Source organism: Aethalodelphis obliquidens, unplaced genomic scaffold, assembly GCF_003676395.1.
Source record: "Aethalodelphis obliquidens isolate GAN/ISIS:26980383/991018 unplaced genomic scaffold, ASM367639v1 scaffold121, whole genome shotgun sequence".
NCBI lineage: Eukaryota > Metazoa > Chordata > Mammalia > Artiodactyla > Delphinidae > Aethalodelphis > Aethalodelphis obliquidens.
In genome coordinates this window covers 680,861-707,048 of record NW_020838065.1, presented here as the reverse complement: position 1 = coordinate 707,048, position 26,188 = coordinate 680,861, and the positions used below count along the sequence as shown (strand labels likewise).

General features: G+C 56.6%; 1 protein-coding gene across 1 annotated transcript in view; it reads right to left on the bottom strand.

Annotated features, from left to right (window-relative positions):
• Window positions 1-26,188, bottom strand: part of UNC5A (unc-5 netrin receptor A) — a 62,540-nt gene that overhangs the window by 9,996 nt on the left and 26,356 nt on the right. The window contains exons 2-3 of the mRNA XM_027098186.1: window positions 5,910-6,131; window positions 171-314 (exon numbers count right to left, since the gene is read on the bottom strand). Of these exons, the coding sequence (XP_026953987.1) occupies window positions 171-314; window positions 5,910-6,131 (366 nt within the window). The remainder of the gene's footprint in view (window positions 1-170; window positions 315-5,909; window positions 6,132-26,188) is intronic.

The following is a 26,188-nucleotide window of genomic DNA, read 5'->3' as shown; positions in this document are numbered from 1 at the left end:
CAGGGGCCACGGCACATGCCAGAAGGAAGTGTCAAGTGCCCAGGGGGACGTGGGGGTGGCTGGGCAGCGTCCATAGGCACTCCCTCCACCCATCAAGGCAGGATTTGAGGATTTCTGATGAGACCTCCTTCCCCAGTGACACCCTAGGGCCACCTCCGCCCTGGACTCACAGGCAATGCGGATGTAGGCCTTCTGACTCTTGGTGGTGCCCGAGGAGCTCCATGCCACGCACTGGCACCAGTACTCCTCCAGCCCAAACACCTTCTCCACCTGCTGCCTCGAGACATTGATGCGGACCTCCATGGCAGGCAGTCCTGAGGGTGGAGCGGTGGGTAGCAAGGGCCGGGGCCATGCCTAGCCCCCAGGCCTCTCTGCCCAGTCCCTTGCCGGGCCCCTGCACCACCATAGTCCTCCCTCTGCTCAGCGGGAGAGCGGACGGACTGTGGGGGGGGCAATGCTCTGCCTGGAGGGAACACTGCGGGGGCTCAGTGGGAGTCCCTTTATATCACCTGAAGGTCAAGAGTGGGTGCTTAGCACTTCCATTCATTATACTTTGTTACCCAAGGCCTGTCTCCCTGGAGTCACTTACAAAAATATCACTACAGGAGCTTCCTGTTGTTTCAGAGACAAGGGCACAGAGGAGCCTTGGGCAACAGGGGCTGGCAGAGGAGGTGGGGCAGATAGGCTAGCCCTGGGACCTTTGTGGGTTAAAAAAAAGGGTAAGGAGCGATCTGGCTCACCTCCTGGGGTTAGTAGGTACATCCTGATGAGTGATAATATAATAACAGCTATTAACAAGATAATTACAGTGATTATGTTGTATGATAATAGACCCCTGGGGCTTAGCAAGGGTTTCCCATGTGCTGGCTTATCTTTTTCAATCTGCTCTCTTGGAGGTATTGCTCCCACTCCATGGATGAGGAAACAGAGGCTCAGAGAGGCAGTGACTTGCCATAGGCATCCAGGGCTGTCTGCTGTCTGAATCCAGAGTATGTTCAGAGTGCTCAGAATCCAAGGCGTGCGAGGGGTTCACCGGAGGAGGGTGCTGGGGTTCCCATCCCACAGGGAGAAATGCTGGCGAGGGGGAGGGGGCAGCTCACAGAGGGGAAGCTGGCCTGTGATGGGTGGCCGGGACCCTCTCTACCCTGAATGGACTGGGCTGGAGGAAACACCTCTCAAGGATGGACACAGTCCCCCCATGTCTGCCACACCCGGAACCAGGTGTGGGGCATCTGGGGAGGGTCCAGATTTCTGAGGACCCAGGAGGGGGAATACCAGTCCTCCTCCAGGCCCCTGGCCCTCAGACAAAACAGTGTCCCCAGGAGTAAGAAAAGACTGTTTCCAATTTTTCCTCCTCCTGACCCCAATTTCCCTTGGGTCATTTGCTTATCAGAAAGAGGGAGAGAGGCTGGTGTTTCCACTGTTAACAGAGAAATTCAATTAGGGCTGCATTGCAGGAGGAGCCGCCGCCAGGCTGAGCAGGCAAGCCAGGAGGCTGTTTTCTGTCTTAATTTCTCTAACGTGTCTTTCCCTGACCCCTGCCCAGACCCCTCCTCATGAGTCTCTCCGGCTCCCACAGTGGGCTCCCAGATTTTCCTATCCCTCACCCCTGCCCTCCCCGTGAGTTCTCGCAGGATTTGGGGTGTGTGTATCACCTCTGGCTGAGGTCACAATCACTGGGCTAGATCCCTCCATTCTGGGCACTGCCTACCCCATCCTCTAAGGCACTGGATGTGTGCATTCTAGTGGTGTGGGATGAGGGCTGAGAAGCGAGAAAGGGTCCCTTACAGGGTCTGTGCATAGGAGAGGGGCCCTGGGCACCAGCCAGCTGTCAAGCACACAGATTCTTGGAGCATCTGAGAAGGAGCTGTGCACATACTTGGGGGTAGAGACAGGGTCCTCCCTCTCAGCCTCTGGAGACCTCCAGAACATTCTGAACTGGATACTTTTCCTCTCTTGGGTGGACAGGTCTATGGATGGACTGCTCCATCCCCCATGGTGGTGGGGGGAGCTCGTGCACCACCCAGGCAGCTCAGCTCAGGGAGAACAGCACTAAATTTAAGTGCTCCTGGGACCTCCTTGGTGGTCTAGTGGTTAAGAATCTGCCTTCCAATGCAGGGGATGCGGGTTCCATCCCTGGTTGGGGAACTAAGATCCCACATGTCTCAGGGCAACTAAGCCTGTGCGCCGCAACTACTGAGCCTGTGCGCTGCAACGAAAGATCCCGAGTGCCTCTACGAAGATCCTGCGTGCTGCAACTGTTTGGCTGCAACAGCCAAGTAAATAAATAAATATTAGAAAAAAACCTTAAAAAAAAAAATTTAAGTGCTCCTATTTCTTTTTCCCTGTCTCCTCCACACTTCTGTCCTGCCATCTCATCTCCTTCTTGCTGCCACGAATAAGGGCCAGGTTTGTCCATGAGGTCTAGATCCAGGCAGTGCCCTTGAGCCCCACAGGCTCTGGGAGGTGGGGAGACCCAGAGCCTGCCCTCTGGTCCTTGAAATGAGGGGCTGTGCCCTCCCTGCTGCAGGTCAATGAGCAGCCTGGCTCCTGGGAGCAGTTTCTGGGCACGGCTGTGTCCGCACCTGCCTGGTAAATGTGAGCAGATGCTAGCCTTGGGGAGGGATGGGAGGATGTAGGGGTCCCTGCTGGCCCAGGCCTAGGAGCGTGTCGGGTGTGTGCTGGCGTGTGAGTGCCGTGGGCGTGTGGGGAGGCCCTGGTGTGGGCATGCTGAGGGTTTCTGGGAGGTGGAGGGGTGGGGGTAGGGGGCTCTGAGGGCAAGTGAGGGCTTAGGGTACCTTCTTACCAAACTGCTTCTAATAACCAGTCAGTTTGTTTAATACATGATAAATTACACTCCCAGACCAGACTCCAATGCTTGGTTTTGCAAATTTCCAGCTTCTACACTATCAGTGGGTTTGGGTTCAAGAGATTTCAGGCTTTGGTCCCCTCCCCCTGGCCTTCTGGATGGGGAATGGGGGCGAGCAAGGGGGAGATCAGGTGCTCTCTCCTGGGGTGTCCACCCTGCCATTCCCACCCCCATGCAGAAATGGGTGGGGCTTCAGATTTGGGCTGACCTCTGACCCCATCATACCTGCCTGACCACAGAGCATTCCTGGCTCAGGGTCTTGGGTCTGTGTGTAGCATGGTGGTGCCGCCCATGGCCTGGGCATCTGTTTGTGGGTAAGTGAGAAGCCTATCTCTTTGCCTCAAAGCGCTCAATGGCTTTGGGTTGAGAAGTCAATAAGATCAATGAACATTCAGATTTGCAGGCCATGGGAGGCCTGAGGTTGGATGCTCAGAGCAGGAGGGGGCCCTGGTGGCTATGGGGACGTGTCCCCGTGAGCTCTGCTCTCTGCCTGGCTTTGAAGGGAGCAAGGCCAGGAGAGCCTGTTGGGGAATGTGGGCTGAGGGCTGGCCTGGCCTGTGACTGCTATGTAGGCAAGAGCCTGGGTCTCAGCCAAGCCATGGATTCCAGACCTCGTGATGGCAGGAGACAAGGAGGGGTATATGTGGGAAGCCAGGAAGGGGAGGTGTGAGCAGTTTGGGGCTGGCCTGGCACCTTCCAAGAGGTTCCAGGACAGGCTCTCAAGGCTGTGGGGAGACAGGTCTCTGGCTGTGGCTTGCTCTTCCTCACCTGTCCTTTCCTGGGGGGACCTACCTCAGCAGCAGGAGGACTCATAATGCTGCAAAGTGGTGCTGGGCCCTAGGCATGGGGTAGGGAGAGAGGAAAGACCTGGGGCTGGGCTCCACCTGGGTGTGAGAGATCTCACAGCTTCCCCCACCAAGGGGGGCCATCCTCATCCCCATTTTACAGAGGAGGAAACTGAGGCCCAGGGAGGGAAGGGGGGCTTGCCGCAGAGGGCACCAACCCCATGCATTCCCCTCCTGAGAGTGGGAGGCAGAGCTGGATCACCTGCACCAAGAGCCTTGTGGGCTAAATTCTTAGCACCTCACCGAGGCCTGGCACAGGGCAGGTGCTCAGTTAAGACCTGAGGACTGCAAGGAGGACGCTGCCAACAGCAGGTGTGTGTAAGGCCAGGACAATGCAGGGCTCAAGGACCTGGGCAAGAATCACTCACTAGGGGGCTGACACTTGGGGGGAAGAAGACCAGCACCTGGTGACCCTGGCAGGGGAGGATGGGGCGTGACTTCTGTGGACCAGAATGCCTGGTTGGAGCCCTGGATGAGTCAGAGCCATCTGTAATAGGACAGGTTGGCTCTGAGGACTAAATCACACGCTGATGAAACTCAGGGCTCGTCTGCTCACGTCTCGGTTCTTGTGAGAGCTTCCGAGTTCACCAGGGCAGGGCCCCCTCCTCCAGTCTCCCTCTGCCTGGCACCAGCTTCCCACAGTGCAAGTGTGGCTGCAGCTTCCTCGTCTTGCCGACCACCCCCTCGACCCCCACTTCTGCCACTCCAAACCTGGGCCTCTGGCCAGCCTCCCATTCCCTGCATTTGTCCTTTGGCCTGATAAACAGTCATTCCAGCTGGTTTTAAGACCGAGGTTGGATGTTATCACCCCACCCCACCCCCACTCCGGGAATCCTTCCTGCGCTGCCCAGTCCCTCCCACCAGGAGCATGGGCCACCCCTCTGGGCCTGTGGTCCCCTGCCTGCCCTTGGCATCAGTGTGAGCTGTTCTGGGTGCCACCTGCTTGCCCCTGTGACTCAGGCCTCACTCAAGTGGCCATACTGGGCACAGGGTCTGTGGGCTGTATGTCTCAGGCTGGCTGAGCCTCAGTGGCAAGGGGCTCAGGACTTAACCTGAGGGCTCATCATGTGTGTGGGCTCCACAAAGCATCAAGGCAAAGGGGTAAGAAATGAGCTTAACTGGGGTCCAGTTAGCGAGGAGGAGAGGCTGTTAGCTCTGCCAGGCCTGCTCTCGGGGAGCATGGGAACCCAAACAATGGCTCTCTGCCCCCATCCCCATTGCCTACTGCCTAAGGCCAGGGCTGGAGGTGGGGAATGAGGTGTCCCACAGAAGGGGCACTTCTTGGGTCTGCCTCTCCTGTCAGCCCCCCACACTGGCTCCGAGTGTCACCCATAGCTCTGGTCATGTCACTCGGTAGCTTGAAATCCCATAGGACTGTGACCTCACTCCAGAGCCGGACGGGTGAGGCTCCTGGATGGCACCACTGCCCGCTGCACACACTCCACACCCTCCCTGCTAAGCCTCGACCCGCACGCCGGCCCATCTGCCTCCAGGGTTTTGCTTGTGCTGTGTCCCTTTCTGGGGGTGCCTGGGACGCCCTTCTCCTCTTCTCGCCCTGACCAGGTTTACATATCACCTTCCCCGAGGAGCCTCCCTGGGCGGCCACAGATCCCAGAACTCAATGAGAGGTCACTGTGCTGCCCCCATCTCCGTGGGGCTGTGTCTCCGGCTCAAGGGTGGGTGCTCAGGGAACGTGCCAACGAACGGACCAACGAATGAACCAACAGATGCACAAAGAAAACAATCACGGAATGTGAGGTCCGTGATCTCTTCCATCATCTGGGATCCACTCTTTTCAAACCTTTCTCTGCTGGCACCACTTGCCAGGCTGCCTCTGGGTCTGCCTGGGCTCAGATGCAGTGGCAGGGTCCCGCCCCCCCCCAACCCACAGAGCTCCCTGGGGCATTTTGGGGGGCTTCCCTTTTACTCACTCCCCCACCAAGTGATGAAGTCTTGTGAGGGTGGGCCTCCTAGGGAAGGCCTTGGTGTGTACACAGTGGGTCCCAGGTGTGGGAGTCCTGCCTCTCCTGGGGACCTGGGGTGGTGCACACAGAGTGGTTAGTTTCACCCTGGCCTCGGCTCACAGGCATGCAACAGGGGCAATGGCAGGCCCCTCTCTGGGCCTCCATTGCCTCTGAGTCTGAGACTCGCTCCCCCTTCGAGTGACCCTGCCTGGCACCCCAGCCTGGTCTCACCGCTGCTCCCATCCATGCTGTGCTCGATCACGTGGTCCACCTGGCGCACCCACTCCCCGTTGCACTTGAAGAAGATTTGCGTGGCGGGCATGGCCTTGCACACCAGCAGTACCGGCTTGTTCTTGACGATGTACACGTCCTCAGGCTCCACCAGGAAGTGGGGAAGCAGGTCTGGGTTAGAGCCGGGCACCGGGTTGGCCACTGTGGCACTCTGCTGGGCCCCTGCAGCAGAAGCAAAGGGGGCAGGTGAGCTGGGGCCTCTGATGGACTTGCGGGGCCCTCCCGGGGCTACCTGCCTGTTCAGGGGCTGGGACCGAGCCAAGAGGAGGCAGCAAGTGGGGCCAGGCTCTGCCACTTCCAGCCCAGCAGGCTGGGCTGCTGAATGCCTCCCTTAAACTTCAGTGTCCCCTTCCATAAAATAGGGGAAGAAGCAGCCCCCTGTGGAGACAAATACGGAAGTGCCAGCACACAGCAGTGGTCAGGGCTCATTAGCATGCTAGTAGAAGTTTAGGGATCTGGTGAGGCAGCCCACTGCCCTGGAAGGCCCCGGGCGGGGGGTGGTGGAGCAGAGGGGTGGGGAGTGGGGGGGGGGGGGTGGGGGGAGAGAGGGAGGGAGGGAGAGGGCCCTGGACAGCCTGGGGCTAGGGAGGGCAGGAGTCCCTTCCTCTGGTGCCCTGGCTGCCTCGGGGGCTGCTTCCGGGTTGCTCCCCATTCCTGGCCCCTGCATGTAGTAGGTGCTGAGAAAATACCAAGTGAATGAAGGAGGGGAGGAGCTGTGACGAGTGCAGATGTGAGGGGTGTTGGTGGCAGTGCTACAGGAGAGGCTCCCAGGAGGGGCGACTTGGGGTGAGCCTGGGCTGCTGGGTGGGTTCCGGGGAGGGTGGGAGCCAGGAGGGTGTGTCTGGGAGCTTCAGGGGCCCGGCGCATGTCCCACCCTTCAAGGAGACCAGAATATGGGTTTCCTCCTAATTTTAACTGCAAACCACAGCCATCCCACAAGTCATTTGTTGCTAATTACACAGGTAATTGGCTCTGAGGCTTTGGTGGAGGTAACCCCCCAGAGCAGTCTGACCGTCTGCTCCACCGGCAGGACCCTTGAGAGGGTGGGGAGGGGCGGGGTGGGGGGTGGGGTGGGAGGATGGAGAGTCGGGGCACCCTCAGCCTCCACACCCACCAAACAGGCCCCTGACGGCCTGGCCTCTCTCAGGGCTGCAGTGATTTCCCCCAACACACACTCACAGCCAACAGGGGGCTCTGGACATAAAGAGGGAAAAGCTTGGGCTTCAGAGACCCATCTGCTCCCTGCTAGTGGTGACCTTAGGCAGGTTACCCATTTTGTTGTCTATGACATCTATGGAGGTCCTGTCTGCCCCGTGGGGGAGTCTGGAGGTGCCTCACGCAGTCGGCCTCCTGGCTCCACTACCTCCTTACGGGCAGCCCAAAACCCATGGAGGGCTTCTAACAGGGAGGCCTGGCTCCTCGGGCCCAGGGGGCACCCACGCTGCCCCTTCTCTCTTGCTTGCACAGGGACCCTCTCCTTCCAATGTGGGAGTCTGCCCTCTCCACCCCAAGACTGTGATTTGGGGGAGGGGATCTGTGCCTGGTCCTGTAGGCACCGGGTGGGTGAGCTGGGAATGTCTGCAGAGGCTGAGAAACCTGGCGTGACTTCAGTTAACCCCTGCTTGTTTCCTTGCCTGCAAAATGGGGGATGGTACCCAATTCTTAGGGCTCTCATGAGGATGAAGTGAAAAAAGGCACAGTGCTCGGAAACTGTTGGCTGCTATCCGTACCCAGTGCTTTTGCACTGACAATGCTCCTTCAGTAACTCTCCTAGCAATCTCTTCAGGGGTGGGGACTGATGAGGAAACTGAGGCACAGAGCCAGCAGGTGTCTTGCCCTCAGTGTCTGCAGCAGTGGGCTCATCCACCCCTCCTCCTCCCGCCCTGGCCTCTCCCCAGCCTCTCTCCCCCCTACCCCCTGTACTTCCTGCTGCTCCGTAATGAAGGCTAAGCTGCCAGGGAACCACACTTGCAGTTGGGAAGACAAGCTCCCCTTGTCCCGCCCTGCCCCATCCTGAACCACTTCCATGGGGCTCTGCCAGTCCTTGGGTCTCTGTTTTAGGCTGAGGAAGGTGGGGATGCAGGCAGAGGGGAGGAGCCATCTAGTCATCTTACAGATGTGGAATCTGAGGCCTGAGGGAGAAGTCACTTACCCAGCCCCGCAGCTCCAGCCCTGGACTCTGGGGGGCCCACATCCTGACTCTTTTTTATGACATTCACTTGTCACTCAGCCGCCCTGACCCAGGCAGCGGGCTCAGCCGGGGCAAGGCTGAGCTGGGCTCAGACCTCCCAAGGTCTGGAGAAGGGTGGGCTCCCAAGTGTGGGCCTGGTAGGTCCAGGAGCCTCTCTAGACACTTCCTGGGGAAGCCACGGGATCTTTGCAGACCCCAGGGCTGCACAGAGGAGGGCTAAGCTTGACCCCTGAGCAGGGCCCACAGGGGGCTGGGGGCAGGCATCACAGGCTCCAGAAGGGCATGCGAGACCTCAGTGTCAGCCTCCAGGCCTGCCCACGCCTCGCCTCACAGAGGCTCAGTGTGATGGCCTGTGTCTGATTACTGGCTGGGAGCTGGGTAGGCAGGGGTCCCAGCTGGGGGTATGGGCAGGGAGAGGGCACATGGACCCCCCCGACTTCCCTATCGATCACCGCGCCAAGCACTGCTCGTGTCAGCCGCCTGCTGAACCCAGCACAATCCCTCATGTCTGCATTTAACTGCTAATGAAAAATAAATGTACTGTGACCAATAAGGGACATAGCTCACTTCTCCTGGGCCTCCGCCACGCCACGCTGGCATGGTCTCCCCTCCCCATCCCCCTGGGGGGGCATATATTGGGTGGACCCAGGGGCCCCCTCCAGGCTGCAGTTATGACCGCTGGCAAGGACACTCTAAGGCCATGGGTGGGGGTAAATTCAGCCCCTCTTGGGGCTGCTGGAAGCTTCCTGGGTGGCCAGAGCTGGCTTCCCCTCCCTCTGGCCCCTTCGCCCACTACGTGACCTCCACCCTTGTGGTCGGCACCTGCAATCTGCCCACCCCCCTCACCGTCCCAGTTAGGTCTCTCACTTGGACTAAAGCACAGTGAGAGCCTTGGGTCTCTCCCTCTCCACGTCACAGGCCACTAGCATGAGCTATCTTTCCCTTTGACATGAAACCCTGTACTTGTCTATCAAAGACAACAGCAAGCAGTGCATGCTCAGTGTCAAATGATATATGATGTTTTCAAAAGGGCACGGACTCTAGTTCACTGCAGTCACCACCACTCCCTAATGCCCCCTTTCTCCCTGCCGGCACTTTCCTACCTTCTCCTCAGGGCCCAGTTCTATCGTCACTTCTTCTGAAAGAGGACTCCCCCACCTCACTCTCTCAGGAAACCACACATGCCATTTTGCCCCCTCTGCATCTAGGACCTGTCCTCTCTGGTTCTATAGCTCTTATCACAGGTGAAGCAAGCATGTGGCTGAGGCCTGCCCAGCTCGAGGCTGCCTAGAGCTGGTGTTGGCGAATGGGGACTTGGATTTGGGTGCCTACTTCTGCTCCCTTCTGGCTGTGAGGTGATGAGCATGGGAGGAAGGCTTTGCAAAGCAGATGCACTGGGGCTGTGGGGGAGCAGGCAGGGGCAGGGCCCGCTGGCCACACAGGCCCTGCTGTATCCCGAACTCCACCCTCCAGCTCGCCAGAAGCTCCGTCCGCCACAGCCTCGCCAAGTCTCTCTTACTTGCCCAGCTGCCCTCTTGGAATTCAGTTAGAAGACTTCTTTCATTTACTAGCAGATCCCTGAGAACTTGGTCACTGAGAACTGCCGATGGGGCTGTATGGACGCTCAGGGCTTGAAGTGGGAACCCCATTCCCAGTGAGCCTTGGGGCTGGCCAGCTGGCCCCCGCCTGTCTCAGGAGGGCACTGGCTGCCCAATCAGCCCCAGCCGGCACCCCTGCTCTGGCTGCCCATGAAGGGTGGGAGCCCCAATCCTAGCAGTTCCCACCTACAGTGTCTTCTTAGGGATAGCAAGGGAGACCACGTCGTGTGTAAGAGTGTGTGTGTGTGTGTGTGTGTGAGAGAGAGAGAGAGAGAGAGAGAGAGAGTGTGTGTGTGTGTGTGTGTGTGTGTGTGTGTCTGTGTAGGGAGGCTGGGAGCTAGAGGGGGATAAGAGACCCCTGGGTAATGGGCCTTGGCCAGAGCTGAGCCTGGGACAAATGCTACCTTCTCCTTCCCCTCTCATGGTGCTCTTATGACCGGAAATGTATTCATTCACTCATTCTTGCATTCATTCAGTGAATACTTATTGAGTGCCAGGAACTGTTCTGGGATTTTGCAGTGAGCAAGACACACACATCCTCTGCTCTCAAACACTTTCATTCAAAACGGAGAAGCAAAAGAAAATAGAGGATTCAGAAGTTGCCAAGTGTTCTGAAGCAGGTAAAAAGGGGTGCTATTTCGTAAAGGGTGTGGGTGCAAGGGCTCTAGAGGGGAAGAGGGCTTGGGGCAGGTTCCTCTGTTGAGGTGATGTCTAAGTAGACCCCTGAGGGCCAAGGCCAGGAGAAAAAGCATTTTAGGAGGAGGGAACAGCAGAGGCTGTCAGACAGGAAGCAGCCGGGTTTGTTGTGAGGACAGCGAGGAGGGTGGCCAGGGCAGAGGGAGTGCAGGGGAGACAAGCAGGAGGTGAGTCAGAGAGGGAGCAGCGGCCTGATCTTGGAGTTTTATTGGGAAGGGGTGAGGAGCATCTGGGGGGCTGTGTGCAGAGGAATGCTGAGATCTCCCTGCATGAGGAATGGGTGGAGGGAGGCAGGGGTGGCAGTGGAGAATCGGATGGGGAGGCATTCTGTGGAGTGGACCATGGTAGGCCTGTCCCATGAGTTCCCATGGGAACTCCCACCCAGACATCCAGTCTCAGCCAACAAGCCACCTCCTCCAGGAGGCCTTCTTGGATCCATACTCTTTGTCACTTTGCCCCTGTGCCCATGCTGTCCCCTAAGCCTTCCTCCAGGGTACATGCCATATTCAGGACTGGGCACGCTGCCTCCTCCACTAGACTGTGAACTCGCTCGGAGCAGGAGCCCAGGTCTGACCTGGATACTGATGGAGTGTTTGTTGAGTGACTGAATGACCACCCCCTTTTTTCCCTTGAACTTCAGATTTGCCTAAGGGTTGCCCCCTTCACTCTTGTCCTGCAGGGAGACCCAGCGAGAGCTCAGAGAGGCCCACAGGCAGAGTTGTGGGCAGGGAGAGGCTCTGTGCTCCAGCCTGCCCTCCGCCATCCCCCAACATGCTGCTGCTCTGAGGTTGAGCCCCCCTTTTCTCACCTGCAGCCTGGGATGATAAGGCCTACTCGTGTAACTCTGAGGCCCAGGGTGGGTGTGAAAGTGCTTTCAAATGTTTTATTTTTCAAAGCACCATGAAAATATGAGGTGTGATTAATCAAGCTATTAATGAACTCGTGTTTTCTGAGTGAGGACTCAGTCTCACAGAGCAGGGTAGGAGCGCTGGGGGCAGGGTGTCATCTGGCCTCACTCAGCTGGGAGTAGTGAGCACTGCTTCTCAAGAACAGCTGTGCCAAGCCCCTGTCCATAGCTTGACAGGGGCTTGACAGGGGCTCCTTTTTATCCCTCCAACAGCCCCGGTCTGTGTCAATGGCAAAGGGGAGGGGCAGCAAGCCCCTGCTTTTGCTACTTCCCTGAGAAATGTTCTGGAGTTGAAGTGGGGTGGAGGAGAGAGAGGGGGCTGGGGGCCTGGCAGCCTCTGTCTTTCTCTTCCTGGCTGTCCACCCAGCATTGCACCCCTCACCCCTGGGCACCTATGCTCCCAGTCTCCCTGGCTCCCTGGCCTGGAGATGTGCATTTGGTCAGTCCGCTTGGGGCCTGGGTGTCCTGCTCCACAGGCCCAGGCGGGGAGAGGAGAGTCCACAGGATGGCGCACCACGCCCTTCACCTGGCATTCGAGGCTCTACTGGCCCAGGGCCTGACCTGTTACCTGGCCTTGCCTCTAGAGCCTCCCTTCAAGTATGTAGGATGGCATCTAGACTACTTGCAATTCTGCAAAGGCTTGTGCATACTCTGGGACCCTGCCTCCCTCCCGCGTCTGGCTAACAGTACCCGCTTTTCTGCAGGGAATGCCTGGCCCTCACACTACTCAGTCCATACAGTCATTCGGTCCTGGTGGGCTGACCCCATCTCTGGCTCCAGAGGTAGGTATACTACACTGACTAGTTCCCAGACAGGAAGGTCATCCCATCCCCATAGATGGGACTTCGGGATTTGGGTTGGGCTGCTGGGAAGAGAGAACCTCTCTTTCTGCTGGGCCAGTCCTGAAGGCTTTGCAGGCCACAGGAGGCCAAGTGAAAGGGGAGGCCATCCACGGGTCTGAAGCAGGGGCTTGGAGAATGGAGATAACCAGGGAAGAAAGAGGTTGACTCCTCGCTGTGTTGAAAGCCTGGGATCCCAAGAAGCCAGAAGGCAGAGCTACCCCTGGATTCCTTTCTTTGCCTAAAGCTAGCTGGAATGAGGATCCTTTCATTGCGTTGATCTACGCCCCCCATCTGCTCTCTGCCTGGGTGACTTCTACTTGTCCTTCAAGGCCTGCTCAAACACCCCCTCCCCCAGGAAGCCTTCCCTGACCCCCAGACAGAGCTGGCTACACCTCCCCTAAGCTCCCACAGCCCCTGGCCGAACTCACCTCAGTACCTCCCACATCATATGGTCACCATTTATGAATCTGTCTCCCCATGCAAACTGTCAGTGCCTTGAGGGCAGGGACTGAATGGTGACGTCTCTCCCAACCCTTGAGCACCCCCAGAGCCTAGCCAGGGACTGATACATAGCGAGTGTCCAGCGAGTGTTTGTTGAATGAAGGTTGAATATCATTACCTTGACTGGGACCAGAGCCCAGAAAGGAGGGCTGAAAGAGGGGGACACACACTCAAGCTTGGCTGGGAGCCAGCTCTGTTTACCTTCCAATCAAGCAATCAATCAATTCTAGAAACACCCGTGCTGGACCGTGGGGAGGTGGACCAAGGGGACTGTGGAGAGGCTCATGTGCAGGGTTGAGGGGAGACAGAGGGGGCTGGGAGCCATGGCCACAATGGTGGGGGACAGAGGGGGTGCAGACACACAGAGGAATGGGGATTTGTGCCTTCCTGCCCATCTACACCCCTGTGGCCTGAGATGGCTTCGTTATTATTTTTAAAATGTGGGCCTTCCCTGGTGGCGTAGTGGTTAAGAATCCGCCTGCCAATGCAGGGGACATGGGTTCGAGCCCTGGTCTGGGAATATCCCACATGCCACGTAGCAGCTAAGCCCTTGCGGCACAACTACTGGGCCTGCGCTCTAGAGCCTGCGAGCCACAACTCCTGAAGCCTGTGCGCCTAGAGCCCGTGCTCTGCAACAAGAGAAGCCACTGCAATGAGAAGCCCGCGCACCACAACAAAGAGTAGCCCCCACTCACCGCAACTAGAGAAAGCCCGCCCGCCGCAACGAAGACCCAACGCAGCCAAAACTAACAAAAAAAATGATGAGGGAGCTTCACTAGGAGGTTCTGATAAGCAGGGTTGAAATCTGCATTTGCTGTTGGAGACACACAGACAGCGGCGGGGTGGAGGAATGGTGGGCAGGAGGCCCCAAGACGACAGATCTGGGGGCTACACGAAGAACCCTGAGGTTCCAGGTGGCAACTCAGAGGTGTGGACCTGCCTGGAGCCAGAGCAAGCTGGGGGGTGCGCCCCAGAATTCTTCCAAATCCATCATGTAAAAAACTCTGCTCTGCCCACCAGCTGCTTCCGAGGCTCACCGACTGCTGCAGACTCCTATGCTGTCCCTTGTTTCTTGAGCCTCAGTTTCCTCATTTGGGGCAAATAGCACTGACCCAGCCCCAGGATGAGGTGGGTCAGGAACGACATCCTGCCCAGGGCCTCCAGGCGTCCACCAGTGCTTCTCTTCTTTCGCTTCCCGGCCCCATGGTCCATCCCTCAGTCATTTGTCTCCCTGGCTGTTGCTCCAAACGTCTCAGGACTTCTGGGAGGGAAGGGACGGGTCTACTGCAGGCCCTCCTGTCGGGGAGCACGCAGGAGGTGGAGGTGGCAAGGTGGGGTGACAGCCCCTCACGGTGTCCCTTGGAAGGGAGGGCTGCTCCCCTGACCCGTGCTCACACACAGACGTGAGCGGCACTCCGGTTTCTATGGTAACATGTGCACGAAAATGTCACAGAAGCGGCAACCACCTCCCCAAGATCGGAGGAAAGTCACCCTCTTCCCCAGTGGGCTCCAGGGGCTTGGTCACAAGGACAGACACAGGCGTCACGAGGAGGACATGCAGACAGGCTGAACTGCAAAGAACAAGGCGGTTGGGGCTGGGCACGCTGCCACCTCACCTGTGTGGCTTGTCCTCTGGCATCTGCACTCAGGTGACTTCTACCTGTCCCTCATTTCACAGACAAGGAACATGAAGCTCACGACTTGCCTAAGGTCACACAGACACAGAGGGCAGGTATGCTCTCCACGCCTCCTGGCCCAGGCCAGCCTAGGGCAGGAGTTATGGGCCTTTCCTGGACCAAGGTCTGGCCCCACCCACCACACCACCCCTTGCTCACTTGGCTTACCTGCTGACCCTTCTCTGCTTCTAAAATCCTCCAAGCTCATCCCACCCCAGGGCTTTTGCACTTGCTCTGCCTACAATATGCTGTCCCCTGCTCTTCCACAGCTGGCCCCCTCTAAACCCTCAGGTCTCAGCTTCAACCTTCTTTCCTCCAACAGGCCCTCCTTGACTGCCGTGTCTGAAGTAGGCCCTTCTTTTGTGTGTTGTTTTTTTTTTGACCGTGCCAAGTGGCTTGCGGGATCTTATTTCCCTGACCAGGGATCAAACCCATACCCCTACAGTGGAAGTGTGGAGTCTTAACCACTGGACCGCCAGGGAAGTCCCTGAAGTAGGCCCTTCTAACTCAGCAATGCCTCCCTTTCCCAGTCTATTTTCCTCATAGCACTCACCGCTATGTGAAGTCATCTTGTTTGTGTACTTGTTTGCTGGTTATTGTCTAGGTCCCCTTCCCCTGAAACGTGTCATGACAGCAGCTTGTCTTGTTCTCAGCTATAGTCCCAGGCCTGGCGCATAGTAGGTGTTTGATAAACATGTGCTGAATTCATGAATGAACAAACTCGGTCTTCCAACTCTATGCCCAGAGCCCACACTGGGCGCCACACTCCTGCCACTGCTAAGAGCCCCTAAACCCACCAGTGAAGGGGACTTAGAAACTATCAGGATGCCCAGGGAGAGAGTGCTTGATGGGGGGGACAGGCCTCCAGGGAACCCCTCCCAGGTCCCCTTCTGGCCACAGGGCCTTGCTTTGGACCAGAGAAATAGTTAATAAAGCTGAGGCTTAAATAAGCATTTGATTAACAAACGATAAAATAGCTATTGTGTCCCTGAATTAAGCTGTAATTGTGGCTGATAATTGGCTGGTTAGAATTTAATAAGCTGCAATTAAATAGAATGGAATCCAGGGTAATTATGTGGTCGCACAGCCCAGAGAGAACCAGGGAAGGAAGGCTTTTTCCTGCTTTGGAATCTTCTGCTGGTGCAGTGTGTGTGCTGTGGGTGTTTCTGGTGGTGGTGTGTGTGTGCACGGCAGGCTTCCTCCACTTTTCACCTGGAAGAGGCGGGCAGGTGGGTGCTGGCCCAGCCCCCTCACCACTGCTCGGCAGGAGATCATCACGCAAGCCCTGAGCCCTGCCAGGGCCTGTGGCAGCTCCAGCTGAAAGAGACATAAAAGGATCCCTGGCACAGTTCCCTGCAGGGTGGGAGGCCGTGGGAGGGTGGCCAGAAGGGCACTGGGAACACGGGGGAGGCAGGCAGGCAGGGAGAGGGTCTGCCTGCCTTCCTAATGAGAAAACTGGGGCTCAGAGAGGGAAAGAAGTTGCTCAAGGTCACATAGTGATCAGCGGCTGGGCTGGGCAAGATTTTCAGGTTGCCTTGTATCGAGGGTAATTCTGAGTGGCCAGGAGGCTGGAGGACACTTCCCTCTCCCCACCACCCCTTGCCAGCTCCCAAGGCATCCCTCCCCATTTCCATCCTTCACCAGGTAAATACACAGGCTAAGTAAGGATGGTGCAACTGTTCCACACATGCACCCTTAAGACAAGCTGCCCCCCATGCTCCCATTTCCCTCTCCCGTGGCCGGCCTGCCCGCCGGAGGCCCTGGTGGCTGCAGAGCTCCCTGGTGTCTCAGCCTGGCACAGCTATCCCTGCTCCCAGCCCAGGTGTGGCCCCCACAAGTCCAAGGGGATGATGAACAACACTGCTCAGGCACCGTTTATGACCCCATCAGCACTTTTACAATGTTGCCAGCAATTAATTTAATTAAGGACCCTATCCTGGATATGCTGGCATTTCATATTTCACTGGTTTAGTGTGAGCCCGGCCTGAGCTGGGGCCAGGGGTGGTCCAGGAGCGGCAGCTCTGCTCCCCGGCTGGGCTCAGCTCAGGGTGCACAGGGCAAGGCAGTCGCACCCCTCCTCCCGGGATGGAGCCCAGAGACAAAAGGGGGGCCACCCAGAGGGAGGCCACCCAGTGATCTGCCCTCGGCCGGTGGGAGACACTGCCCACAACCCCAGCCAGCACGAGCACAGGCACACAGGCTCACACACACACGTGCACATGTGCACACATGCTCACGCATGCATACACCCATACACAGTCATACCATGATAATAGTGGCGAACTTTACATGGATTGTCTCATTTGGCCCTCATGACAATTCTAGGAGCCAAACTATTTTAAACCTCCAACTTCCAGGTGAAGAAACTGAGGTGGGGACAGGTGAAGTAAGTGGTGAGTGGTGGATTCCTACCCAGGCTGACTACTGTGTCCCACGCCCTTAACCAGGTCACACTGGTTCAGCAAATGTGCTGGACACGAGCCACACAGCAGTGCCCAAGCCAGACTCATGTCCCTGCCCTATGGAGCGTCCAGTGGCCACAGCCCCACCTGGGAAGTCCTGGACACAGTGTCCCAGAATTACGCTCGCCACACCAGTGCTCGGGCATTTGTGGGCACACACACCAAGTCCCCTGGGAACACATGTGCACACCAGCACTGCTCACTCTCCTCTGGGCTAAATCTGGCCAGAGCAGCTGATGCCCTCACTAGGATGGTGACCCTGTAGCCACAGGTCACCTACAGGACCTACAGGAAAACTCCGTACCAGATCCAACTCCTACCAGCAGTGGTGGCGGCCAGGAGCAACCGCAGCTCCTCCCCTGTCCTTGTCCACGCAGCAGCTTGGCTGTGCTCTGCCCTCTCCTGGGGCCCCTGTTTCCATAGCTCCTCACCTTCCCACAAGCTCCTGCTCGCCAGCTAGGGCCCCTCATCCCCCCTCGCAGCTGAGCTGCATCCGACATTTTCCCTGCCTCTGGGTGCCCCACAACCTCACCCCGGGCACTTCCCAGGCTGGGCTCGGGAGCTCCCCCAAACTTCCTGCTCCCAGAGCTGACACTCAGCAGGAGTCTCAGAGCTGCTGGGCCTTCTCACCTCCTCACCATCCACTATTCTATCCCCCCCAGCCTCTCTCCCACCCACTCCCTCCTCTCTTGCACTTTGGGGGCTACCCCCCACCTCCAGCCCCCGAAACTTGTCCTCCTGGGACCACCTCCCGGCTTTGGTACCATCAACAATGCCACCACAGTGCTATTTCTAGAAAGAAAATCTGATCCCACCCTTCAAGCCCTGCAACGGTTCCCACTGACCGCAGGGTAAAGGTCGGTTCTCCATACACCCCACACCCCCCTGCACACCCGATGTAGCAGCCTCATCTCTTGGCACCAACCTATACCCAGCAGTCAGCTCAGCGCATCCACTAATCCCCTCTCCCAGCACGCCCAGACCCCGCCCCCACCCCAACTTTCCCCTGTACCTGCAGGGCACCCCAGACACCCCAATGTCCCCCAGCCCTGTTAACTGATGACTCAAGGTGTCACCTCCTCCGGACACCCTCTCCAGCTCCTCTCTGCATAGGGGCTGCACTGCCCCTCCTCCGGCTCCCCGGCTGAGAGAGCGTTACCCACTGATGTAGGCCATTGGTCAGTGGCTGCCTCCATCACACTGTGCACCCTCAAGGGCATGCAGCAGGCCCGAGCCACCTCTTCTCAGCAGTGTCCAGCTCAGGCACTGAAAAGTTGGGGGTCTGGTACAGTTGAAATCTCCCCCGTCACTTGACAGCTCCCGGGCTGGGCACTGGGCTGTGCCTGCCAGTGACAGGTCCAGGGCATGGACTTGCTGAGGGCAGAAGCAGAGCCTTTGGATGGGCATCAGGGGACTGGGTCCCCAGTCCCCACTCTGCCTCTACCTGGCTGTGTGGCCTTGGGTAAGTCATTGCCCTCTCTGGGCCCCAGAAGGGATGGGACTGCGTCAGGGCTGGCGAACTCAGGTGTCTTCAGGGGCTGATGAAGCCCAGGAGAAGTGGAGAGTGAAGATGCCTGTCCAAGGGGCCAGCTCAGCTCAGCCAACCACTGCCAGGTGGCAGGCCAGCCAGGAGTTGCTGGAGTTTTTTTCTTCCAAGAAAAGCTAGAAATCATTTTTATTTGAAATTTCCTATTTTAAAATGTTGACAACTAATTTAAACACTTAAACACCGTGTGGGCCAAACAAGTTGGCAGGCCAAAGCCAGACTGGACAATGTCCGAGGTCTCCTCCGACTGTACAGATCTAAGAACTGGGGTCACGGCAGGGCGAGGGGGAGCCCCCCTCTCCATCACTGCTCTGCTCTCCTGGTTTCCTCTCCTCCCCCACTCTTCCCACCCTGGCCAGCACCCACTCCATCATCCTGTCTTCTCCTTGGGACCCCTCTTCATCATGGCCTCCTGAAGGAGGTCCCCTGGGGCCTGGCAGAGGCTGGAGGGGGTCATCTGTCCATCACCCCAGGTGACTTGGATTTAACTGTCATCACAAGAGTCCACCCTCAGCTGAGGCCTGAGGGCATTGCCCCTTTCCCAGAGGCTGAGGGTCTGAGAACCGGCAGTGAGCTGCTGCTCCCGGTTCTGGATAGTGGTGGGGGCAGACGGCAGCCTGAGGGCTGCTCTGCCTTTCCTGCCTTTGCTCTGGGCCTCAGATCTTGAGCCGGGGAGCAGCGAGAACGCTGCTGGAGACACAGGCAGGTCAGGGGTGGGCACTCCATAGAGGAAATCCTCTACTACAATCCCCCCAAATCTGGGCCGGCAGGAGCTCAGGCCTGGCTGCGACCTTACAGCTGGGAAGAGGGTGTCTGACCACGCCCGCCCATCATACCCCAACAAGACAGTAATGAGCCCTCACCCCATCTTAATTACCCGCTGTCCAAATAATTACCAGCTTGTTTATTTCACTTAAGGGCAGCCGTACTTTTTCCTCCTGATATTGATTTCATGTTTTCCTGGTTTGTTCATTATCTTTCCTGCCCCTTTAATGGGCTTGGAGGTCTTGAGGGTGGAGGAGAGGGGGCTGGAGGAAGCAGGGGTATGAGGGAACATGGAGGAAGGAGAGATGACCTGGGCCTCGCTGTGCAGCCTGAGGTGGGTCACTGCCCTCTCTGGGCCTTGAGTCCCAGAATCCCAGACCCCTGCACACCCTCCTGTCCTTGACGTAATTAGGGTGGAACATTTTAAAATGAAAGAAAGGAGGGAGAGGGCAGCAGGGGAGAGAGAGGCTGGTGTACTTCCTCCCAAGGGCCCCTAACGGAATAGGAAGAGACTCAGACAAGCGTGAAGGTAGGAGGGGTACCGAAAAGGGTGGGGTTGAGTGACACTAAGGCCAGAACGAGGTGGGAAGGAGGTGCTCCTGGAGACCAGCCTGGAGGAGGCTGCAGTGTGGCCATTAGCCAGTGGGGGCGCAGAGGGGCCGGTGGGTGGCCTCCTCATCCCTGTGTCCCCCAGGTCTGATGGAGGAAGGAACAGGAGCCTCTACCTTCAAGAAACCCAGCCTCTCCCTAGGCCTGACCTCTATCCTTGGCCTCCACCTCACCTGCCTGCTGTTGCCATGGAAACATCGGTGATGCTGTGATGTCATCCAGGCTGCGAAAGAGCAGCTCATTTCTCTGATTTGGGTTGGGATGGGGGGGCAGCAGTAAGGAGAGATGGGGGTGAAGGGGGAGGGGAAGGCCAGGGCTTCTTTGGGTGAAGATTTAGAGAGCCTCTTGAAGGGGTCATTAGCTCTTAATAAATCACTAATAATTGCATGAATATTTAAATCTTAATAAAAAATACAGTAGGCCCAGTGAGTTTCCCTGTGTGGGTATTTATTGCTATCAGTCTGGAATATGTAAAAGTTGGTATTGGTCTCACTGAACTGCTGTTATCGCCACAGCTAAATGGGTAATTGGGAGTGAGAGACGCTATCAGCAGATATAAATTACATACAGTAAACTGAGGGCATTAACTGGGGGTTTATTATCAATTATCTCTGCGCTTGTTCCCCTCAAAACGAACTTTAAGAATATTAATGAGAAAATTTACAGGTCTTAATGAATTGAGGGAAGCGAGAGGGTGCAGAGGGCCCCTATTTTGGCCCCTGCATGGTGCTCTCTCTGGGACCCTCTGGCTCTCTCTGGAACAGTGGCCTGTTCCTAGGGGGTGGTCGTCCCCCCAAGGGAGGCCCTGGAAGGAGGGCTCTTGGGTCAGCCCGCCAGGTCACAGACACCTGCTTTCCTGCCGGGACCAGCGGGGAGAGCCGGTCAGTCCCCGAGGTCGGCCCTGTCTCTCTCCAAACCCCCATCCCAGAGAGGGGCACTGGGTGGGAATGGGGTGGCTTCATCCAGGCAGCCTTTCTTCCAACAAAGACCCCGCCAGGGCCTGATCCTGGCTGTTGGATGTGGAGAATCAGCTGGGGCCTGACTTCGGCTGGATACGGATGAGGCAGACCTTCATCTGCCCCCAAACCAGGACGTGGGTGTCGCCATCAGAGCAACCCAAATGGAGTGTGAGGGGGGTGGGAGGTCGAGAGGGAATGTGAGCCCCTGTGGAAGCTCTGCGGGCAGAGTATCTGTGTAGCATCCATGTCCACCCTGATCCGGAGCACGTCTGCCCCCTGCTGAAATGCTGGCTTACTTCAAGGTCGGCACGACCTCCTTCTGGGCCAATTCACCACCCAGCAGCCTTGGCTCTCTCCAGGCCTCCCCGCCAGGGCTGTGCCGCTTTCCCTGGCATTCTCAGCCTCTCCCACCAGGCCCTGGGTAACGACCTGGATTTTCCATGAAGGACAAAATCAGGCCCCTCTCTCAGGAGCTTACTCATGGGAGACAGACACTGGCTAGGTGTCAGGGCCGTAAGTCCAAGGTTACAAGCCGTAAGTCAGAGTTCTGTCAGAGAAGCACTGGTGGCATGAGAGCACATAACTGGGTGGGGCAGGGCGGGGCGGGGCGGCCAGTGCTGATCTGAGGTGTCCAACAGGGCTTCCTGGAGCCGGTGTCACTGAGCTACGTAAAATGCCTGGATGACCAAAGGGTGTCCAAGGATGCTCAACTCCTCTCCATCAAAGACAAGAAAACCATTTGTTTAACTGTTTTGCCCCTTTCCAGCACAGGTCCCTTCTCTCTTTTCCCCTCTGGGCTCCCGTTCTGCTCTCCCTCACCCTGTTCCTGACTCAGCCACTACAGTCGGGCTTTCACCTCCGTGTCTCCCATCTGCCAAGGAACCCCTCTGTCTGAGTTAAGAGCTCCTCCTGGCCTCTTCCTTGGGGGCTCTGCCCAGGCTCCTCCCTCCCTCCTGTTCCTCTCATCTGCTTTCCCCTCGCTCCTGGAGAACAGCAGGCTTCAACGAGGACGTCAGAGCAGAAGACTCCAAAATCCCCACTGTAGGACCTTCAGGCCCAACTCTGCAGGATGTTTCTTCCTCTCAGCCATCCTGTGTGGCCCCCCATAAACAGTCATCTCCCCATGCAAACAGCACTGTCACTGCCCTGGCTGGAAACCTGTTGGCTCTGCCTCTTCTCTTTGTTTCTTGTTCCTTCAGATGTCACAGGCCACTGTCCTCTCAACTCACCAACACCCGGCCTTTCCTCTGTTCTTCTGCCCCTTCAAGCTCAGTCCTGCCTCAGAGCCATTGTGCCCGCGGTTCCCTCTCCCCTACAGCTGAGGGTGCTGTAGCTCACTTACTCTTCATTGTCCTGGTCTCGGCTCACAGCACCTCCTCAGAGAGGCTTTCTCTGAGCGCCCCATCCATCCAAGAGAGCACGCCTCTCATTCTCTAGTGCCCACCGCCTCTGATGGGTTCCCTATTTGAATTGTTTCTTTGTTGTCTGTTTGCCTGGAACCAGAGGCCCTGTCACTACATATTTCTGAGTGAAGGAATGATTATGTTTCTGGAGAACCTGTTCTGTGCCAGACCCTGAGCTCTGGGCTGCAGAGGGTCTTTGGGGCGCATACCATCTGGCCGGGATAGGCACAGAATGCAGTGTGCGTGCCCTGCCGCAGGGTGGGTGGGCAAGGGAGGGGAAAAGGCAACGGCCTGGAGGGAGCAGTAGGGAAAGGCATCCTAGGCTGGGGGAACAACAGTAGCAAGGAATTTGAGGCAGGACATATCTAGTGGCAGCATGGATAGGATTAGAAAGGGTTTGAATCTGTGCCAGGACACTGAACATGGAAAAGCAGGGAAGGTTCTGGAGCAGGGCCGATGGGATCAGAGAGCTGTAGAGAGATGGCTCTGTTGGGGAGGGAAGGGAGAGTGAAGGCTGTCACCACAGTACAAGGAGCTGTCTGACCCTGAACCGGCCTCCGGAGAGGCGGAGGATGTTAAAAGCCTCTCAGTGGGGTTGGGGGCAGGGTAAGGAGAGTCACCATCCTGGCTGGGAGGAAGGCAGGCGCGGAGCAGAAGATGACTTGGTCATTTCCTGCCTGGTTGAGTGGGTAGATGGCGATGCAGCCAGGCGTAAATACCTGGAAAAGCCTTGGGCCACTGCTCACACACGCGGGAGGGCAAGATCACTGCCCTCTGGACAAGCTGAGAGCCACAAACCCACCCTGCCGCAGACACAAGTGTGCGATGGCTGCTGTCTGTTGGGGGCACGGGGTGGGGGTCCGTGGCTAGACCGAGCCCTGCTCACTGCGAGCAGGTCCAGTCGAGGGCTGAGTTGCTGAACCTCAAGTGCTGTTTGGGCCTCTGTCTTCCAGTTGGAACAATGGGAGGCCAGGCTGGCTTTCAGAGGATGCAAACTGCTGGCTACAGGCCCCTAGGTGTGTCTTATAGGTTTAAATCAACTTTTAGAGACTAGGAAGTTTCACATCAACGTTGGTATCTACCCCCACTGAAGAATCGGAAGCTAGGGCCACACCAGGCCTTTGTGTCCGTGAGCCACCATTGGCAACACTCTTCAGGCATGGCACAGTTCACCGTGTCCCCTCTGGGCCTTCCCTGCCTGGCCTGCTAGAACCAGTGGGCGCCCACAATTGGCTCAGGTCATCCCCAGCATCCCTTCTAGCTCAGTCTGGACACCGCTGTCACCTCACACACACCTCACCCAGAAAAGCCTGGTGGCCTGCGGGATCCCAGTCCATCTCAAGGACATAGTAAGGCCTGGGGCCTCTGATCTGTCTACTGAGACACTTCCATCAGCTTGGACCTGCGTTTAGTTACGGCTTTTATTAAAAAGGTGCTTCTACTACCCCCAAACACCGCCCCATTTGCTTCACTCTCTCCAGCCCTCCACTTGTTTCCACGCCTCCGGGCCCCTCTCCCTCCCTGCTGCCTCCTGCCTCTGTAAATAATCCTCTCCTCTGGGCCTATAATTAGCCCCAAGTAGAATAATTCATAACAAACTTTATTTCTTGTGGCATCTTTCTTGCTAACGTGTCATTGAGCACCTCGCAGGATCAGCAGGAGGGAAACCAGACTTCGGAAACAGCTGAGCACCCTCCCTGAGCTCCCCACCCGGCTGTCTGCACCCATGGGAGCTGGGTCAGCAGGGAAGACCCAGTACATCCACCTCTGCCAACCTGAGCAGGAAGGTGGGGCAGGGCTAGGGTGGGTCCAGGGTGTGGACGACTAATCCAGAGACTCTTCCCAGGGTAATCATAATTGTAACAGTAATAATAATAGTAATGGCAGATAACAGCTATATAGCATTTACTATGCCCCTGGCTCTGCTTTTTAAGGAGCAGTGTTGTCTTTTTATTTTGACATATAAAGTAAAATTCACCTCCTCTAAATCTATAGTCTGGTGAGTTCTGACAAACGTATCCAACACCACAATCAAGATAGAGAAGAGTTTCATCCCCCCAAAGTGTTCCCTGCGTCCCTCTGCTATCAATCCCTCTGCCAGCCTCAGCAACCACTGATCTGCTTTTTGTCGCAATAGTTTTGCCTTTTCTAGAGTCTCATAGAAATAGAAGTATACAGTATGCAGTCTTTTGTGTCTGGCTTCTTTCACTTAGCACAATGTCCCTGATCATCAACGTTGTCGCCTGAATCGGTAGTTGGTTCCTTCGGATTGCTGAGCAGTATTCCATTGTTTGAATGGACTGCAGCTTGTTTATCCATTCACCGGCGCTGTTTCTAGATTTTGGTGATGACAAAGCTGCCTTTGGTGGACACGTCTTCATTTCTCATGGAAGCGGGATTGCGAAGGCAAATGGTAAGCATGTGTTTAACTTGATAAGAAATTCTCTCTTTGTTTCATATACTATACATATTTATATATAGCATCTCACTTAATTCTCTCAACAACTTTATGAGTTAGGTACTATCATTATCCCCATTTTACAGGTGACAAACGGAGGCTCAGAGAGGCGAAGTAACTTGCCCAAGGGCACACTGCTAGACATGGCAGAGCCAGAAGTCTGGTTGCAGTCTCTGCCCTAAGGTCCCTGCTGTACTGCCGCTCACAGCTCTTCTGGGCTCAGCCCTGGGCAAGGCCCGGGGTGGTGGGCAGAGCTCTAACCTGGGAGCTGAAAGCCAGAATCTGAGTCCCAGCTCCACCTCTGACTAGTAGTGTGCCCACGGAAGTCCCTCTGACTCTGGTGCATCCCTATCTGCAAATGGCACCCACAACTGCCTACGTCACCGAGTACTCTGCGGTTGAAGGAAATAAATTGGAGCAGACATTTGGTGCCCTTACAACTTCAGCTCTGTGATAATTACCAGCCTGTCCTGACCCCAGGACCTCACAAGTTTAGCAGAAGGGACAAGAATGGTTCCTGACACACCCACTGCCTCCTATGGCTTTCGACATACGACCAAGTCACACTGCATCCATTCAATGCCTAGTTGTTCATCCTCCCCTGTTATAGACTGAAAGTTTGTGTCCCCTCAAAATTTATATATTGAAATCCTAACCCTCTGCATGGTAGTATTAGTAGGTGGGCCTTTGGGAGGAGATTAGGTCATTAGTGTGGAGCCCTCATAAATCGGATTAGTGCCCTTGTAAAAGAGACCCCACAGAGCTCCCTTGCCCCTTCCACCATGTGAGGACACTGAGAGAAGATGGTGTGTACAGGTGCAACAGGAAGCAGGCTCTCACCAGACACCAAATCTGCCAGTGCCTTGATCTTGGACTTCCCAGCCTCCAGAGCTATGAGAAATAAACCTCAGTTTACAAGCCGTCAAGTGTGTGGTATTTTGTTATAGCAGCCCAAATGGACTGAGATGCCCTGTCTGGTTGATGGAGTTTTCCAGTGAGGAAACCAAAGCCCATATACCCAGAGTGAGGGAGTCAGCGGGCAGCAGCCCTCCCGTCCTCAGCCCCTAAGGGCATTGGGGGCACCCAAGAAGAGGGCAAAAGTGGAGAGGCAGGAAGCTCTCCCCAGCCCCATCCCCACCTGCCTTTTCAAGCCTGTCAATGTGGGGTCACCTAGGCAAGTCTCTCCAACATCTGGTCCCGTTAGTCCCACTGAAGAATGAGATTTCTCTGAAGTTGGCTTGGATGTAATACATCCCTTTGGTTAGTGATTTAGAAGATGATTGATAGGGAGGCCTGGGACAAGAAGCCTCTCTCTTGTCCTGCCCCCCTAGCTGTCTCTAGGAAGTGCTCACGGGGCTCACAGGGGACAGAGAATCCCCACTAGTCTCTCACATGAGCCCTTGGCTACCCTGAGCTCTGCTCCAGACCAGCAGCCCCTGGACAGGGTGAGGATCCCCATCAAATGGGGAAAGACATCAGGAGATGTGGCCAGCCCCTTGCTGAGCCCAACTTGTTATTAAAACAAGAGCACGGAAAGGAAAAGTGCTGATGTGGGTGTCACATCATTGAGGGAAGCTGTAAGTCTCAGTGGTGGGAATGAATAGTG